Genomic DNA, 17,476 nt, shown 5'->3' on the forward strand with positions numbered 1-17,476 from the left:
AAGGGACAGGAACCTGTTTTTTTTTTTTATTTCATGTTTAGGTAGAGCAGGTAATTTTAAATAACTTTACAATTTATTTCTATAATCTAGTTTGTTTCAATCTATTTGTATCCTTTGTTGAAAAGTACACCTAGGTAGCCTCAGAAGCTGATTGGTGGCAGCATCTATATGCCTCAGTAGTGCATTAATGCTCCTTCAATAAAGGATACTAGGAGAATGAAGCAAACTAGTTATTACAAGTAAATATAAAGTTATTTAAAATTGTATGTATCTATCTAAATCATGAAAAATGTGGTTTTATATCCCTTTTAATAAATGATAATGTTAATTAAGATGGAATGTAAAAACATATCTAAACTTTAATAACAAATTATGTTAATAGCATTTTAATGATTTTGTCCCAAACATGACAAACTGTACTATATCTAATAAGAGTGACAAGCACGGCTGCAGGGAATTTCTGGGCGTGACTAACAACGGTGATTGACATGTGGGCGTGACTGTAAAGTTATGGGTTTGGCAATGAAGAGTGGGCGGAAACATGGACTTTGGGACCCTGGTTGTATTCCGATGAGTGGGCGTGGCTTCAGTAGGTAGGCGGAGTTAGCTAGCCCCTGACTTGGCGGCAGGTTGCACTGAGCGGGAGTTTTCAATCTGGCGGGAGAAGAAGAGGACAGACAAGCGGACATGGAACCGACACCGGAGTTCTATGTTCTGTGGGACCCACTAGAGCCGCCTCTTAGGCTGAACCGGTAATGGGGGCGGGACATGTGCGATAACCCTCAGTGTAATATCATTAGCTGTGAGTGTAATTAGAGCCTTAGCATTGCTATATAGTTACAATGTATCACTAGGGGTTAGTTTAGTTGTCCCTCTCACCTGAGTGTTATTTATTTTATCCTCCCCTTTAGTAGTCCCTGCAACATGCTATACCCCTGCCGGGGCGAAACCTCCTTGTACCCATGAGGAGCTCCTGTTCCCTCACTGCAACTTTTATTTTGTGTTTTTTTTAATAATAGTACTGTAACTCCTCAGCTGCTGTTCCATGTACAATCATTAAAGGGACAGTAAAGTCCAAATGAAACTTTCATGATTCAGATAGAACATGCAGTTTTGAACAACTTTCCAATTTACTACCATTAGTAAATTTGCTTTGTTCTCTTGGTATCTTTTATTGAAGAGTAAAATTAGGTAGGCTCATAAGAGCTCAGGAGTGTGCACTTTAGTACTTTTATGATAGCAGTGTTTTGCAACAATATTTGTAACTTTGTTTTTCAATGTCGCAAAACACTGCTGTCATACAGTACTAAAGACACGTGCACACTCCTGAGCTCTTATGAGCTTACCTAGTTTTACTCTTTGATAAAAGATACCAAAAGAACAAAGCAAATTTGAGAACAAAAGTAAATTGAAAAGTTGTTTAAAATTGCATGCTCTATCTGAATCATAAAAGTTTAACTTTGACTTTACTGTCCCTTTAATTAAAGCAGTTTAAGGGACAGAAAACACCGATTTTATTGTATAAACTATTTAATTATGTGCAATAAAACAACCTTGCAATTTATTTTCTTTATTTTGCCAGTTTTACTGTAATTTAGCTCTGAACATTGTGACTTTTCAAATTCTCAGAGCTGCTTATGCACCTGCTGACTTCTCAAGGCTATTCCTGCTACATATATGCCCCTAATTGGTTTATCAGATAACTGCAAAACAATGCACTTTATACTAACATAATGGTTGTGTCCTGTCTGCAGACTAAATACCAGGTTATGGTTGGTGGAGATAAGCTATTAAACAAACCCATTGCAGCATGCACAATGTTTATAAATGTTTAGACTTGGCTGGTATGTTATTCTATAGCAATACAGCTAAAATGTATTACAAGGTGTTTACTGTCCCTTTAACGGGACAGTCAGTGTAAATGTTGCAGGGTTAAGCTTGTGACATCTGTGATGTGTATTAACAGTTTTCAGAATTGGAAGCCCACAATGTTCTGAAGTAAATTGGTTGAAAAGGGGATTACTGAAACAATAGTGTATTGAAAAGTTTTTGTTTTTACCACACACAATGAAGCATTTTATATTACAAAAGTGTTTAAAGGGACATAATTGTCCAATTTTAATAACCACTAATGTGTTAGTTTTGTAATAGAAGCAATTATGCAATAAACTTTCATAAAGGAAAAAAAGTTTCTAGTAAATGGTATCAGTGTTTTTAATGGCATACGCAAATATGCTGTGCAGTGAGTTGTATGTGGGGTTATGATGCACACTGAGTCATTGCTGACATGATACACAGCACCACCACTGGTTATCTTATTAGGGCGTATGAATTATGAAGCTCAGTGCGTGTGCAGCATATGTGCGTATGCCACTAAACTGTAATGGTTTTTCTAGACATTTTTTGCTAATACAAGTATAGCACAAGTGCATTAAACACATGCTAGAATGCTGTCAAAGAAAAGATTAGTCTTAGAATAACATTTATGTATTTTATAAAGTTTCATTAGTGGTTTAAATATTAACAAAATAAGTGTAAAGTTTTAGTGTCTATAATACAATGGGAGCTGCCATGTTGTAACTTAGGTTACCTTCTCTGCTGTGGCCAATTAGGGACAGTTATAAATAGGTCACTAGAGTGTGCAGCCAATGACTGTGAGGAATATAACTGTGTTCTGCACTTCCATTTCTAACAGGAACTGAAATGCTCACAATTTCAGAATGGAATTACAGGAAAAGGGGACAAAATAAATGGAAGTATATTGTAGAGCAGTGCTTTCCAAACTGTGTGTCGTGACACATTAGTGTGTCGGCAGCAGTGTGTAGGTGTGTCCCTGCTTCAAAACAAAAATTAAAATCCATGCGCCAAAGGTCAAATAAATAGTGTATGCATAACAAAAAGAACTCTTAACATTCAAATCTAATAGTACATTCCTTAATGGGATGATACCAATCCCTAAAGGATAATGCAATAATCCCAGTGGTATCACTTGTGTAAAGTGTAAAAATCGTAACAATACAGTGTATTAATGATACTTAGTATCCAGAATGTCCATATAAAGGTTCAAATCTTATTAAATGTAGTATCCAATGGCAGATGGCCCAAGACGAGATATCTACAGGTAAAGTGAAACAAAAGAAGGCGCCAACATAGTGCAAAAATCAGTAAGGCATGACACACCGCTGTTGTAAGTGGTAATATACTCACAAGATAACAGACACTTGAGAAGTGTCACAAAAGCTTTCTGGACTCTTAGAGTCGTCCAGCTAACTCCCACTCCTGTGTGGTATGATTTCGTCTCCTACACGTCCTCTTTTTCGTGCAGTCTGTGCTATCTCAGATGGTGATCAGCACTCCAAACTTGTGGTATTGCAGACAGGGCTCAGACCCCACAAGCAAGCTCCAGACCCAACAATCAAGTGGAACTGGCACACGCAAACAGTCCAGACCCAAGGTGGCTATTGTGTTTTTATTATACATATTTGCACCTGAGGAAACGGTCACGTACAGACCGAGAAACGGTGTGCTGAATAAAGTCTTTTTATTGATTTTAGACTTTTGCCACGAACTTCATTTTTATTTTATCTTTACCATTACGGTACTATTGCTTATTGCACACATCTTCCAGCATTGGGTCTGGACTGTTTGCGTGTGCCAGTTCCACTTGATTGTTGGGTCTGGAGCTTGCTTGTGGGGTCTGAGCCCTGTCTGCAATACCACAAGTTTGGAGTGCTGATCACCATCTGAGATAGCACAGACTGCATGAAAAAGAGGACGTGTAGGAGACGAAATCATACCACACAGGAGTGGGAGTTAGCTGGACGACTCTAAGAGTCCAGAAGGCTTTTGTGACACTTCTCAAGTGTGTTATCTTGTGAGTATATTACCACTTACAACAGCGGCGTATCATTTTTGCACTATGTTGGCGCCTTCTTTTGTTTCACTTTACGTGTCCCTGCTTCAGCACAAATTTTATTTGAATTTAAAAAAAATTTTACTTTTTTTTTTTTTTTTGGTTTCAGACTTTCCACCTGCTTGCTACACATCACATGGTTGACTCGTGATTGATACCTAGTGGGTCACAGATCATCTTAACCTATTGGCACAGCTCAGTGGGAACTGAAGCTATTCTTATTGGATGGCGCTTTGGCGGCACATTGGCTCCTGACTGCACGTGTAGTTTCCTCAATCGGCTCGTGACTGCATGTGTAGTTAGTGAGAGGGACAGCAGTGTGTTTGCAGCACGGGCAGTAGTCAGTCGGACACGTAGAGCTCTGAGGACAGCAGCTTAAACGCTGAGCTGAAGTCAGTGTTTTGTGGTTTTTTTTGCAGCTAGCTCCCAGTAGTGCATTGCTGCTCCTGCTTTTGATATATGGATAGGAAGTAGAAGCTTAAAAATGCTTGATGATAAAATGCGAGTGTCTTTAGCTAATATTCCATCAAATATTCAGAAACTGTGTTCATCCCATAAACCTCATACATCCCATTAAAATAGTAAGTAGCTATTAGTGTTATTAAACGTTTTCTAATTCTTGCACTTACAAACTGTGACTTGTAAATGCATTTCGTTATTATATAATTCATGTTTGTGTCCGTATCTCTTAAAACAAGTTAGTTTAACCTCCTGTTTGCCAGTACAACTGAATTACTGTGTCGCAAAATGACGTAGGTCTAAAAACTGTGTCGCCAACATGAAGTTTGGAAAGCTCTGTTGTAGAGGTTTTTATTTATTTATACCGTTTTTTTATATTACCATCTCAGTGTTTAATGTCTCTATAATGTAAGATTGAAATACAGTCCTGCACATTAAGGTTTGAGTTATGTCTCATTAAACATGTGCACAAGTAAATGAGCAATAAAAAATTCTACAAAACATTTCAGAAGGTGCACTTGTTCCTCCTGATGCACGAGTGGTGGCCTAGTTGTCTGCACCCCTTGCTGCTGATTATAATAACACTGTTCAAAAAAACATTTGTTTCCTTACTAACAATATTCATACTTAAAGTGAATGTCAATTTTGATGCTTAAGTGCCAGGTTTTAAAAATTTGATTAAAAGCAGGGGCACTTTAATTCATCATAATTTACATTTCACTTGTGCTGTGAAAAAATACTTACCTTTTAAACTTGACAGCCGCTCCAGCTTCCTCCACCCGTCGCAAAGCCTCTTCCTGGGTCTAAAATGAGGAATCCGGCTTCCTCCAATCACGGCATTGAATCAGACACTGATTGGAGGATGACCTATCCATCATTTCTGACGTCAGAAATGGCTTGCAACGACCGGAGGAAGCTGGAGCAGCTGTCAAGATTAAAAGGTAAGGTTTTTTTTTTTTCTCACAACAGGAGTGAAATGTAAATTTTGATGAATTAAAGTTCCCCTGTTTTTAATCAAATTTTTAAAAACCAGGCACTTTAGCATCAAAATTGACGTTCACTTTAACTAATTTTGTTTCAAGAAAAATGAATAGGATTTCTGAATTTTGAAAGTATTATCATAAATCGTGGCCTAGTCACAAGAGCACCCTCTGTTTGCTTGTCACTTGTACTCCTCTTCTGGGACATGTCACTGTGCAACAGTAGTCGGCAAGTATAGCGTGTTTCACCTACCCTGATATCTTCGTTACATTGCTAAAATGTCTTGGTGGAACCGCTCACCGTGCTCATCACTCACTGCACCACAGTTGTTAAGGAAGAAGTCCAGATGAGTCAAGAGTGGATTTTGAGTGACCTTGCAGCCTTATTGATGAAACTCGTCTAGAAGGTTCTCCGCAAGCTCAACATCGTTTCCAGCTCTTCGGTTACCCACAAAGCCAGACACAACACCTTTAAAAGCTTCCCAAGCCACTTTCTCGTTACCCTTGAGGACTTGCCTGAAGTTTTTATCGGTAATAAGTTCACAAATTTGCGGACTAACAAAGATTTTCTTAACTTTAGCCTCACTTGGCTGTGAAAATGTTCTTTTCAGGTACTTGAACAGCTTCTTCGGCCCTGTTCACCCCCTTTACAAAGTTCTTTATGAACGTATTTGCGTGACATCCTGGCTTTTTAACGTAAAGCATAACCACACAATTGAAAACCATGAAAGGAACAACACTTTCACTTCCTGGAAACTACACACAGACAATAAACAAAACACTGCCTACAGTGACTCATTCCTATACTCAGGTTCCTTACTTGGCCCCTAGGAGCACCACACCCTTTACTCTAAACCACTGGTTTTCAAACCTGTCCTCAGACCTCCCTAACAGGCCAGATTTTGAGGCTATCTGAACCAGAGCACAGGTGAAATAATCAGCTGAGTAGTAAACCTGGTTATTAATCTGCTCTCACCTAATGTAATCCTAAAAATCTTTCCTGTTGGGGAGGCCCAGTTTGAAAATCAGTGCTCTATACCCATACCCTACATCAGAACTTTTCATGTTGGTGACACTTTTTAGACCTACATCATTTTGCGACACAGTAATTCAGTTGTACTGGCAAACAGGAGGTTAAACTAACTTGTTTTAAGAGATACAGACACAAACATAGATTATATAATAACGAAATGCATTTACAAGTAACAGTAAGTAAGTGCAAGAATTAGAAAACGTTTAACACCAATAGCTACTTACTATTTTAATGGGATGTATGAGGTTGATGGGATGAGCACAGTTTATGAATATTTGGTGGAATATTAGCTAAAGACACTCTCATTTCATCATCAAGCATTTCCACTTCCTATCCATATATCAAGAGCAGGAGCAGCAATGCACTACTGGGAGCTAGCTGCAAAAAAACGCCACTGACTTTTGACTTCAGCTCAGTGTTTAAGCTGCCGCCCTCTGCGAGTCCGACTGACTACTGCCCGCGCTGCAAACACACTGCTGTCTCACTCACTACACGTGCCGTCAGGAGCCAATGTGCCGCCAATGGGAATAGTTTCAGTCCCCACTGAGCTGCACCAATAGTTTTAGATGATCTGTGACCCACTAGGTATCAATCACGTGTCAACCACGGGATATGCATAGCAGGCAGGATGAAAGTCGGAAACCAAGAAACATTTTAAATTCAAAAAAATTTGTGCTGAAGCTGGGACACACCTACTCACTGCTGCCGACATACTGTGTCACGACACACAGTTTGGAAAGCACTGCCCTACATCATTAATGGAATACTGAGATTTAAATGTCATATTCGTTTTTCCCATGCTGAAATCAATTAGAAGTATTTTCAAGTCAAACATTTTCATTGTTGAGCAGAATAATAATAAATAATTACAAATATTCTGGGAGGACACTTAACAGTTAAAATAAGTATATAACAATGTGATTTGGGGTATGTACTATAACTGTCATCAGTAGATCTATTACAGTAACGTTACAGCCTTAGTGGTGGGGGGTGGGAGACGAGGTTTTCTCACAGTAGTATTGTGTGCATCCCTGGTGCATTTAAAAGGGACAATTAACACCAAATAGCTCTTTATAAGCATAGTATGGGTGTTGCCATGTAAAAACCTATCTTTCACTGCATTCCGGTGTTGTTTGCACATGAACAGATACCTGCAGTCTAACCTACATTCCATAATGGCAACGCCCATAATTAGAGGGAGGTGCATGACGTATTTAGTGTTTAATGTCCCTTTAAAATAACTTGGTAGTCATTCGTACAACGCAGTGCAAACGCCTTAAAGACATTTTAACCCTTTTTTATTTTGTTTTTGAAAAAAGTTTTATTGAATTTTTCATGATTCTTATTACAATAAGAAGTCCATATACAACATTAATATCATAATGGTCTATAGAAAAGGGATACATGTCTGAAATTGTCCGGGTTTCCAAAAATAAGCAACAGAAATAATTAAGTTACATTTTTTGCATACCCAACGTCTATTAAATTCAGGTCAGGAGAGCAATGAAACAAATGACATCGATACCATCACTGAGCAAGGGCAAATGATGTAAAGTATTTCAGCCCTCGTAAACTGAAACAAAAAATAAGCTTATTTAGCAAACAAATGCAATAAACGTTGAATACATGAGAATTATATACTTTAGAGTAACCAATCAACTGTGAAGAGTCCTTTTTAGAGCGCGAGTCCTATGTGTAAGGTCTAAGTGCTTGTGTGGAAGTTGTTGCCTGTCCTTATTTTCAATATACATGATCCATGGTTCCCAGAGGGTTAAAAATGGGTCTTTGGCGTCTAATAGGTCGGCGGATGAGCTGCTCATCTGATAATAAAAATTAATCTTGCGCTCAACAATTTGGAATGAGGGAACTATGGTTTTCCAGTAACGCGCTATATTTAATAACAATCATACAGATGAGAGCTTTATTTTTTTTAAAGGGACACTGTACCCAAAAATTTTCTTTCGTGATTCAGATTGAGCATGAAATTTTAAACAACTTTCTAATTTACTCCTATTATCACATTTTCTTCATTCTCTTGGTATCTTTATTTGAAATGCAAGAATGTAAGTTTAGATGCCGGCCCTTTCTTGGTTAACAACCTGGGTTGTCCTTGCTGATTGGTGGATAAATTCATCCACCAATAAAAAAGTGCTGTCCAGAGTACTGAAACCAAAAAAACGCTTAGATGCCTTCTTTTTCAACTAATGATAGCAAGAGAACGAAGAAAATTTGATAATAGGAGTAAATTAGAAAGTTGCTTAAAATTGCTACTCTATCTGAATTACAAAAGAAAAAAAACTGGGTTCAATGTCCCTTTAAGCTACATCGCTTCTACGTTTAGTGTGCACACAAATGGATTTAACTGGTCTGTTCAGTGCAAGCTTCCCAATTTGCACCTGTGTTAGATCTGAGATTGGTGTTTAAAAAAACTAAAATGTGCATAAGCCGTTGATTGGCTCAATGGCAGTGTTTAGCTTCAGACTAGTGGTGGCAATGATACATTGTAGATGTCAAGCTCTCTTTACAGTGACCTGAAACCCAAACTTAAAGGGACACTGAACCCAAATGTTTTCTTCCGTTATTCAGATAGAGCAGCCATTTTAAGCAACTTTCTAATTTACTCCTATTATCAATTTTTCTTCGTTCTCTTGCTATCTTTATTTGAAAAAGGCATCTAAGCTTTTTTTTTTTTTTTTTTTTTTTGGTTCAGCACTCGGGACAGCTTTTTTATTGGTGGATAAATTTATCCACCAATCGGCAAGGACAACACAGGTTGTTCACCAAAAATGTGCCGGCATCTAAACTTACATTCTTGCATTTCAAATAAAGATACCAAGAGAATGAAGAAAATTTGATAATAGGAGTAAATTAGAAAGTTGCTTAAAATTTCATGCTCAATCTGAATCACGAAAACATTTTTTTTTTAGTTGTGTCCCTGGATTTAGTGAGTGTACAATATTTATAACCAAAAAAATAAATCCAATTTACTTTGTTCTCTTGGTATTCTTTGATAATCGGGTAGGTAGGCTCAGGAGTTTCTGAAGCAGTAGACGGCATTGGGTTTTGCACAATGTATAACATTGTTGTAAAACTGCTGCCGTATAGTGATCCAGATATGTACATGCTCCTGAGCCTACCTACCTAGAGCAGTTTCAAATGGAACCTTATGCCCCTTTAACAAATTAGTAATGCTTTGGTTTGTTGTGGATTATAACATTTTGTTTTTTAAACCTAAATATCTGTGTTATGTTACTAAGCTCCTGTATAGATGACTCACACTCGTGCCAGGTATAACATCTGTGTAACCCTGTTTGTGTACAAAGGTTGCCGACTCGCTCGCAGAACCGGCCTTTCTACTCCGCCCTACTACCGGCCTCCCTCCCAGCCCAGCTAGTAATCTTTAGTTTAGGGGACTGGTCTGGATTATCTACAGATGCAAAAGTGGAGGTGAAACTAGAAAACGGCACGAGTAAAGAACACAAGCTGGGGACACTTACGCACAAGTCCAGGTGAGGATGTTTAGTACTGACGGTGCATGTGCAGTTTAACCCTTTCCGGCCGGGACTTCTACAAATAGTAAACATTGAGATCACATGTTTGTTCATGCGATTGCGTGATTTCAGTGATGGGATTGGTTCGGGGGGGGAGTGTCTAGGACGCTAGACACGCCCTCAAGCCCGCAATCCCATTTAATAAGCGGCTATGGCTTCAGTACAGCCAAACGGCTAGGACGTTCCATGTCGACCTAACTGCGCTAAAACCCAGGTCAGTTAGGACGGTATGGAACGTCCTAACGGTGGGAAAGGGTTAACATTTGTTTTATATTGCGCGTGCGCAGCTGTATCACAACTGTTTCCCATTTTTACTGTTTGTTTAATAGATGCTTCCTGTGGGAGCCGGGCACTAAGGATGTCTTGTCTTGGGCGATGGAGTCAGAAAATTTGAGTGTTTCCATGGTGGTACATGGGCAGGTGAGCAGGCCGGTATTGCAATGCATTATTTATTAACGCATTTGGCAATGGGTGGGGGGGGGGGGGTTTGCAGTATTGACTAAAATCATGGTGTAGTTAAAGGGACACATAAAAGTAGGGCTTAGGGAACAATGCATTTAGCGCATATGTTTGCAATTAAAGAGACAGTTAACACCTAGAAATTACTTTATTCTGCATTTTAGCAACATACGAACATACTGAGTGAGTTTGAAAATGTTTGGAATAGATTGACTTACTTGCTTCAACTGTTTTTCAGTAACCAAACTGCCTTATTTAGAGGACCCAATCTGGGCTTGTTACTGGAATAAATAAGGCTAGCCATTATCTCTGCAGAAACCAGTTAGGGACAGGTATATGATAGGGTGACGTCTGCAGTGTGCTCTGCCAGTTGCCATTTCTGTCTTTACTTTGTGTAATAAACCTTGCAGTGTTCTGCACAGAAAATGTTGCCAATGTGGTAGGGGCGGTGTAATAATAATTTATAAAATTATAACATTTTCTGCTGTCCAAAGCACAAATTCATTGTAGAAACATAATGATAATTTGTGTAATAAGAATTGAAAAAGTTTAATATCGGCAGTATACTTTCATTAGCAAAAATGCTTCTAGTAAAAGTTTAGTTTTTTTTCCTGCGGCATATGCTCTGGCGGATAAACACCACACCTTCTCAGAGGATCAGCGGTGGCTTGTATGATGCAAATTATGCATTCACGGAAGTGATACACACCACCGCCAGCTCTGAAGTGGTGTTTGAACGCTTGTGTATGGGTCATCACCCGTATTCTGCAGAAAACCGCTAACTTTTACTAGAAGCATTTTTGTTAATGGAAGCATTTTTGCAATTACTTCTATTTTAAATTAAATTGCACATTTCAATTTTGACCTTTCTATTCCTATAATCGGCCGTGTACTGCACCCAATAAAAAGGTCCTGGGGAGAACCCTGCCTTGTGATAATGCTTTAAAGGGATAGTAAACATTGTAAAAAAAAAAGTTTCATGATTTCAGTCTAGTCAAAATGAAACTTTCCATGATTCAGATGGCGCATACAATTTTAACCTAAGGGATTGTACGCTTATAATGGTGGCAAGAACGCGCTATTCATCCCGCTGGCGGCAAGACTGTTTTATTTAAAACAGCACTCCCATTGAAAGACTAGCAACGTTCAAGGTACGTCTATGGTCATTACGGGGTTAAACCGCTTTCCAATTTACTTTTATCCTCAAATTTGCTTTGTTCTCTTGGTATTCTTTATTGAAAACTAAACCTTGGTAGGCTCGTGCTAATTTTTAAGGCATTGAAGGCCGCCTCTTATCTCAGTGCATTTTGACAGTTTTTCACAGCTAGACAGCGCTAGTTTTGTGTGCCATATAGATAACCTTGTGCTCACTGCCATGGAGTTACCTAGGAGCCAGCAATGATTGGCTAAAATGACAACTCTGTCAAAAGAACTGAAATAAGGGGGTTGTCTGCAGAGGCTTGGATACAAGGTCACCACAGAGGTAAAAAAGTGTACTAAAGGGACAGTCAACGCTTAAATTGTTATTGTTTAAAAATATAGATATTGCCTTTACTACCCATTCCCCAGCTTTGCACAACCAACATTGTTATATTAAAGGGATATAAAACAAGTTGGGATAAAGACAAAATATAATATGTACTTTAATTACTTTACCTGCAAATTTATACTGCAGTGCCTCGCCATTAACCCTTTATAGTTTCTGAATTGTATCTATATCTATTGTTGTTTTGGTAGAATGCTAAAGTGCATAGGGATTATCTGATGGAGCATGCCTATAATCTTTGAACTCTGAAATACAATGCCTGTGCCTAAACACTGAAAAGGGGGGTGGAGTTGGCTGCTCCAGGCAGCTTAGCTATGTAATTCATTTTGCTTATTTTTGAAAATTATTTTAAAATACTTGCCAGCAATTTTAAAGTTTTTTTTTTTTTAAATGTAAACTATTTTAATTAATTAGCCCTTTTAGGATATGCACATATCTCAACCTGTTTTGACACTTTATTAAGCTTTGACATTTAAATCTCTAAATTTCTGCATGTTACTAAGCCACTACAGACAGCCTCTTAATCGCATGCTTTTTATTGGCTTTTTAGAACAGGAGAGTGCTAGTTCCCATGGGCCATATAGATAACATTGTGCTCATGCATGTGGAGTTAGAGTCAGCACAGCACTAATTGATAGTCATGTGATCAGGGGGTCAGAAGAGGCTTAGATACAAGGTAATAAAAGAGGTAAAAAGTGTATTAATATAACCGTTGGGTATGCAAAACTGGGGAATGGGTAATAAAGGGATTATCGTTTTAAACAATAACAATTTGAAGACAACGGTCTTTTTATAGCTGTGAAATTAAAAACTTATGCACCTAAAAGTTTATTTACCTTTTTAATGCATATTGTTTACTTACACAATATCCACTTCTATAGTTAATATCCTCTTAATCCTTTCAATTTAGGTTATTCAGTCCCTTGGGGCAAAGCAGGAACGTGGGAAGAGAAAAAGGATCAAGGGAAAGGAGGAGGAAAATATTTGCCCTAACAAAGGCTCTGGGAAAGGACATCAAGCAGTACAGAAGAGCAATATTATTAAAGGGATAACTGCTGGTGAGCTGTGGGTACATTTCCTTGCTCGGGGCATTAAGAAAAATATATTTCCTTTTCTATTCTTTCCTTCATAGATTTGAGAAGATTTCAACTATGTTCCGATTAGATAAATTGAAATCCCGCGATCGTGCACGTGATTGCGAGATTTCAATGATGGTATCGGGTCAGGGGCGCGTCCCTATGAAGCTAGGCACACCCTCCAGATCACGGTCCCATCCAGGAAGTGCCGTTGGCTTCAGGACAGCCAAACAGCTCGGACGTTCTATTCCGTCCTAACGGCACTAAAGCCCGGCGTGGTTAGGGCGGAATAGAACGACGTTAAAAGGTTAAAGATGCTGTGACAGTTTAGCCATTTCCTTGAATGCAGTTTATTAAATACTGTAAAACCATTGACTAAGCAACAATGAAAAGAGGGGGGATGTCTCACTTCTGACATTTCTCATCTACCTCTTTTTTGCTGCATCCTGTTTTGTACGCATGGGTGAGAAACGTGTGGAATTAAATTCAAGTAGAACCTGTTGTCTATAGAAATTACTATGTTTATCAATACTTTTTCTGTGCTTTGTGTTGTAGACACGCCCACAGGACGCTGGGGCCACACGCTTTGTCCTATTGATTACCAGACGGTGATCCTCATTGGTGGGCAGGGAACAGGGATGCAGTTCTGTAAAGATGCAATGTGGAATCTAAACACAGGTGAAGAAAAACACCATTTCAATTTACACCTTTATATCTGCTTTAAAGGGACATGAAACCCGAAAGTTTTATTTCACCATTCAGGCAGAGCATGCGATTTTAAACAACTTTCCAATTTACTTCCTGTAGTGCATTGCGGCTCATTCAACAAAGGATAGAAATAGAATGAAGTAAATTTGACAATAGAGGTAAAGTTGTTTAAAATCGCCTGATCTTTCTGAATCCTAAAATAAAAATGTTGGGTTTTTAAGACCCTTCAAGTGATGAGCTCTGTGTTTTATTGTTTGTTTTTCCCCCCCTCTTTAGAAAGCCACAAATGGGCACCAGTAGATACTTTATCTGACCGTTCTTCTCCAGAAAGTCGTACTGGCCACACTGCAGTTTTTGACCCTTCTAGCCACCGAATTTATGTCTTTGGAGGATCAAAGAACCGGAAATGGTTTAACGATGTTCACATCTTGGATACTGAGACCTGGAGGTGGAGAAACATTGAGGTGTTTATATTTTTTTATTTTTATTATTTTATAAATCTTGTTTGAGCTCAGTTTTTTTTTTTTTAGTGGATGGGTAAACTTACCTGATGTTACCTCATGTTTAGGTAGCATGAGATTGTCTTGGGACTCTAGGCTATTGGCTGTTCCTCTATGATGCAATTTAATTCTTTTTTTGGAGCCCTGCAGTGTGCATCTGTGCTGGGCTTATGGGAATAAAGTCATTTTAGGTGCAGGTTCTGCTGTTAAGTTTGATTGGTGCACATTCGGAAGACGCTGCCCAAGTAAAGGTTGTTTATACTAAGGCCATATGAGTTCCTGATTTTGGTCACAGTTGGCTTCTAGCTCAACGGGACATTAAACACTTTGAGATGGTAATATAAAATAATAAACTGTATAAATAGAAAAAAAACCTCTGCATTATACTTAAGTTATTTTTGTCCCCTTTTTCTGTAATTCCATTCTGAAATTGAGCTTTTCAGTTCCTGTTAGAAATGGAAGTGCAGGACACTAATATTCCTCACAGTCATTGGCTGCACACTCTAGTGACCTATTTATAACTGTCCCTAATTGGTCACAGCAGAGAAGGTAACCTAAGTTACAACATGGCAGCTCTCATTGTTTTATAGACACTAAAACTTTACACTTTGTATTTTTTTTTTAAAGTTTCATTAGCTGTTTAAATATTGACAGCTACATGTTGTTCTTAGACTAAGCTTTTCTTCTTTCTTACCTTTTGCCTTATCTGTTGGTTTAGTGTTACTCCTATTGTTCTTGTTCTCTTTCTTTTGTTACCCAGGCTCGGGGTAAGGTCCCTCCTCTCTCTTATCACAGCTGCTCTTTATTTCTGGGTGAGCTTTTTGTTTTTGGAGGAGTTTTCCCACGTCCCCATCCAATACCAGATGGCTGCAGTGACTCCCTCTACATCTTTGATCCACAACATGAGATATGGTATCAGCCCATCATCCTAGGACAGAGACCACGTGCTCGTTCAGGGTAAGTGATGACCGACTCGCTGCACTCATCTGCCAACTCGTACTTTTACTATTAGATGATTATAAGATTTTAGGCAAAATTTTCGTGGGGAAAAAATTCATAAAACTTTGTTATAAGATTTCTGTAGATTTGCAATATATAAACATAGCTAAGTGGGAAAACTTTCTGTATAAATTAACAGCTTGTTTGGTGCACTTGTTTCTTTTACAAGATACGATGAGTCCACGGATTTCATCCTTATTTGTGGGATTACGCTTTCCTGCTCAGCAGGAGGAGGCAAAGAGCACCACAGCAGATCTGTATATATAGCTCCTCCCTTCCCTCCCAATCCATTCATTCTCTTTGCCTGTGTTAGTGAATTTCTTCCGGGAGTGTGGGATCTCCATCCGGATGTATTTTCCACCCCGATTCTAAGATGGGGCAGGCCGGAGTTGGATCTCATGGCATCTCGTCAGAATGCCAAACTTCCGAGATACGGGTCTAGGTCCAGGGATCCCCAGGCTGAGCTGATATGCCTTGGCAGTGCTGTGGTTTTTCAGCCTAGCTTATGTCTTCCCTCAGTTTGCTCTTCTTCCCAAGGTGATTGCTCGAGTCAAACAGGAGACAGCATCAGTGTTCCTCATCGCTCCTGCGTGGCCTCGCAGGATCTGGTATTCCGATCTGGTGGACATGTCATCCCTGCCACCTTGGAAACTTCCATTGAGGTAGGACCTTCTCATTACAGGGATCCTTCCATCATCCGAATCTAGTTCTCTGCAGCTGACTGCTTGGAGATTGAACGCTTAATTTTATCTCAGCAAGGTTTTTTTCTGTTTCGGTTATGGATACTTTAATTCAGGCACGTAAGTCTGTTACTAGGAAAATTTGCCATAATATAGGGCGTTAATATTTATATTGGTGTGAATCCGAGGGCTACTCATGCAGTAGGGTTAGGATTCCTAGGATTCTGTATTTTCTCCAAGACGGATTGGAGACGGGGTTGTCAGCAAGTTCCTTAAAGGGGACAGTTTTCTGTTTTCTCTATTTTTTTACACAAGCATCTGGCAGATGTTAAAGATGTACAATTTTTTTTTTTTTTTTGTCTGGCTCTGACTAGAATCAGGCCTGTATTTAGTCCAATTGCTCCTCCTTGGAGTTTAAATTTAGTTCTTAGAGTTCTTCAAGGGGTTCCATTTGAACCTAGGCATTCCATAGATTTTAAGTTATTATCTTGGAAGGTTTTATTTTGGTTGCTATTTCTTCTGCTCGGAGAGTATCTGAGTTTTCGGCATTGTAATATGATTCTCCTTATCTTATTTTTCATTCGGATAAGGTGGTATTACGCACTAAACTGGGTTTTTTGCCTAAAGTCGTTTCATACAAGAATATTAATCAGTAGATTGTTGTTCCTTCCTTGTGTCCTAATCCTTCTTCTAAGAAGGAACGTCTGTTACATAATTTAGACGTGGTCCGTTCCTTGAAGTTTTACTTGCAGGCTACTAAGGATTTTCGTCAATCATCTTCCCTGTTCGTTGTGTTTTCTGGGAAGCGTAGGGGTCAGAAAGCTACGGCTACTTCTCTCTCTTTTTGGCTGAAGAGTATCATCCGTTTTGCATATGAGACTGCTGGACAGCAGCCTCCTGAACGAATTACGGCTCATTCCACTAGGGCTGTGGCTTCCTCATGGGCATTAAAAAATGATGCTTCTGTTGAACAGATTTGCAAAGCTGCAACTTGGTCGTCTCTTCACACTTTTTCCAAATTTTTCAAATTTGATACTTTTGCCTCGTCCGAGGCTGTTTTTGGGAGAAGCAGTGGTGCCTTCCGTTTTTAGGTGCCCTGTCTTGTACCTCCCTTTTCATCCGTGTACTATAGCTTTGGTATTGTATCCCACAAGTAAGGATGCAATCCGTGGACTCGTATCTTGTAAACGAAAAGGAAATGTATTCTTACCTGATACATTTATTTATCTATCTATCTTATATCTATCTTATATCTATCTATCTATCTTATATCTATCTATCTATCTTATATCTATCTATCTTATATCTATCTATCTATCTTATATCTATCTATCTATCTTATATCTATCTATCTATCTTATATCTATCTATCTATCTATCTATCTTATATCTATCTATCTATCTATCTATCTATCTTATATCTATCTATCTATCTTATATCTATCTATCTATCTTATATCTATCTTATATCTTATATCTATCTATCTATCTTATATCTATCTATCTTATATCTATCTATCTATCTATCTATCTTATATCTATCTATCTATCTATCTTATATCTATCTATCTA

General features: G+C 38.6%; 1 protein-coding gene across 1 annotated transcript in view; it reads left to right on the plus strand.

Moving 5' to 3' along the window:
- The first annotated feature begins 599 nt into the window (after positions 1 to 599).
- LOC128665837 (rab9 effector protein with kelch motifs) overlaps positions 600 to 17,476 on the plus strand; it is a 61,519-nt gene continuing 44,642 nt past the window's right edge. The window contains exons 1-7 of the mRNA XM_053720064.1: positions 600 to 752; positions 9,709 to 9,894; positions 10,266 to 10,356; positions 12,852 to 12,999; positions 13,573 to 13,695; positions 14,002 to 14,189; positions 14,986 to 15,182. Coding sequence (XP_053576039.1) covers positions 688 to 752; positions 9,709 to 9,894; positions 10,266 to 10,356; positions 12,852 to 12,999; positions 13,573 to 13,695; positions 14,002 to 14,189; positions 14,986 to 15,182 — 998 coding nt within the window. The 5' untranslated portion in view covers positions 600 to 687. The remainder of the gene's footprint in view (positions 753 to 9,708; positions 9,895 to 10,265; positions 10,357 to 12,851; positions 13,000 to 13,572; positions 13,696 to 14,001; positions 14,190 to 14,985; positions 15,183 to 17,476) is intronic.

The sequence above is a fragment of the Bombina bombina genome, chromosome 7 (assembly GCF_027579735.1).
Source record: "Bombina bombina isolate aBomBom1 chromosome 7, aBomBom1.pri, whole genome shotgun sequence".
Lineage (NCBI taxonomy): Eukaryota > Metazoa > Chordata > Amphibia > Anura > Bombinatoridae > Bombina > Bombina bombina.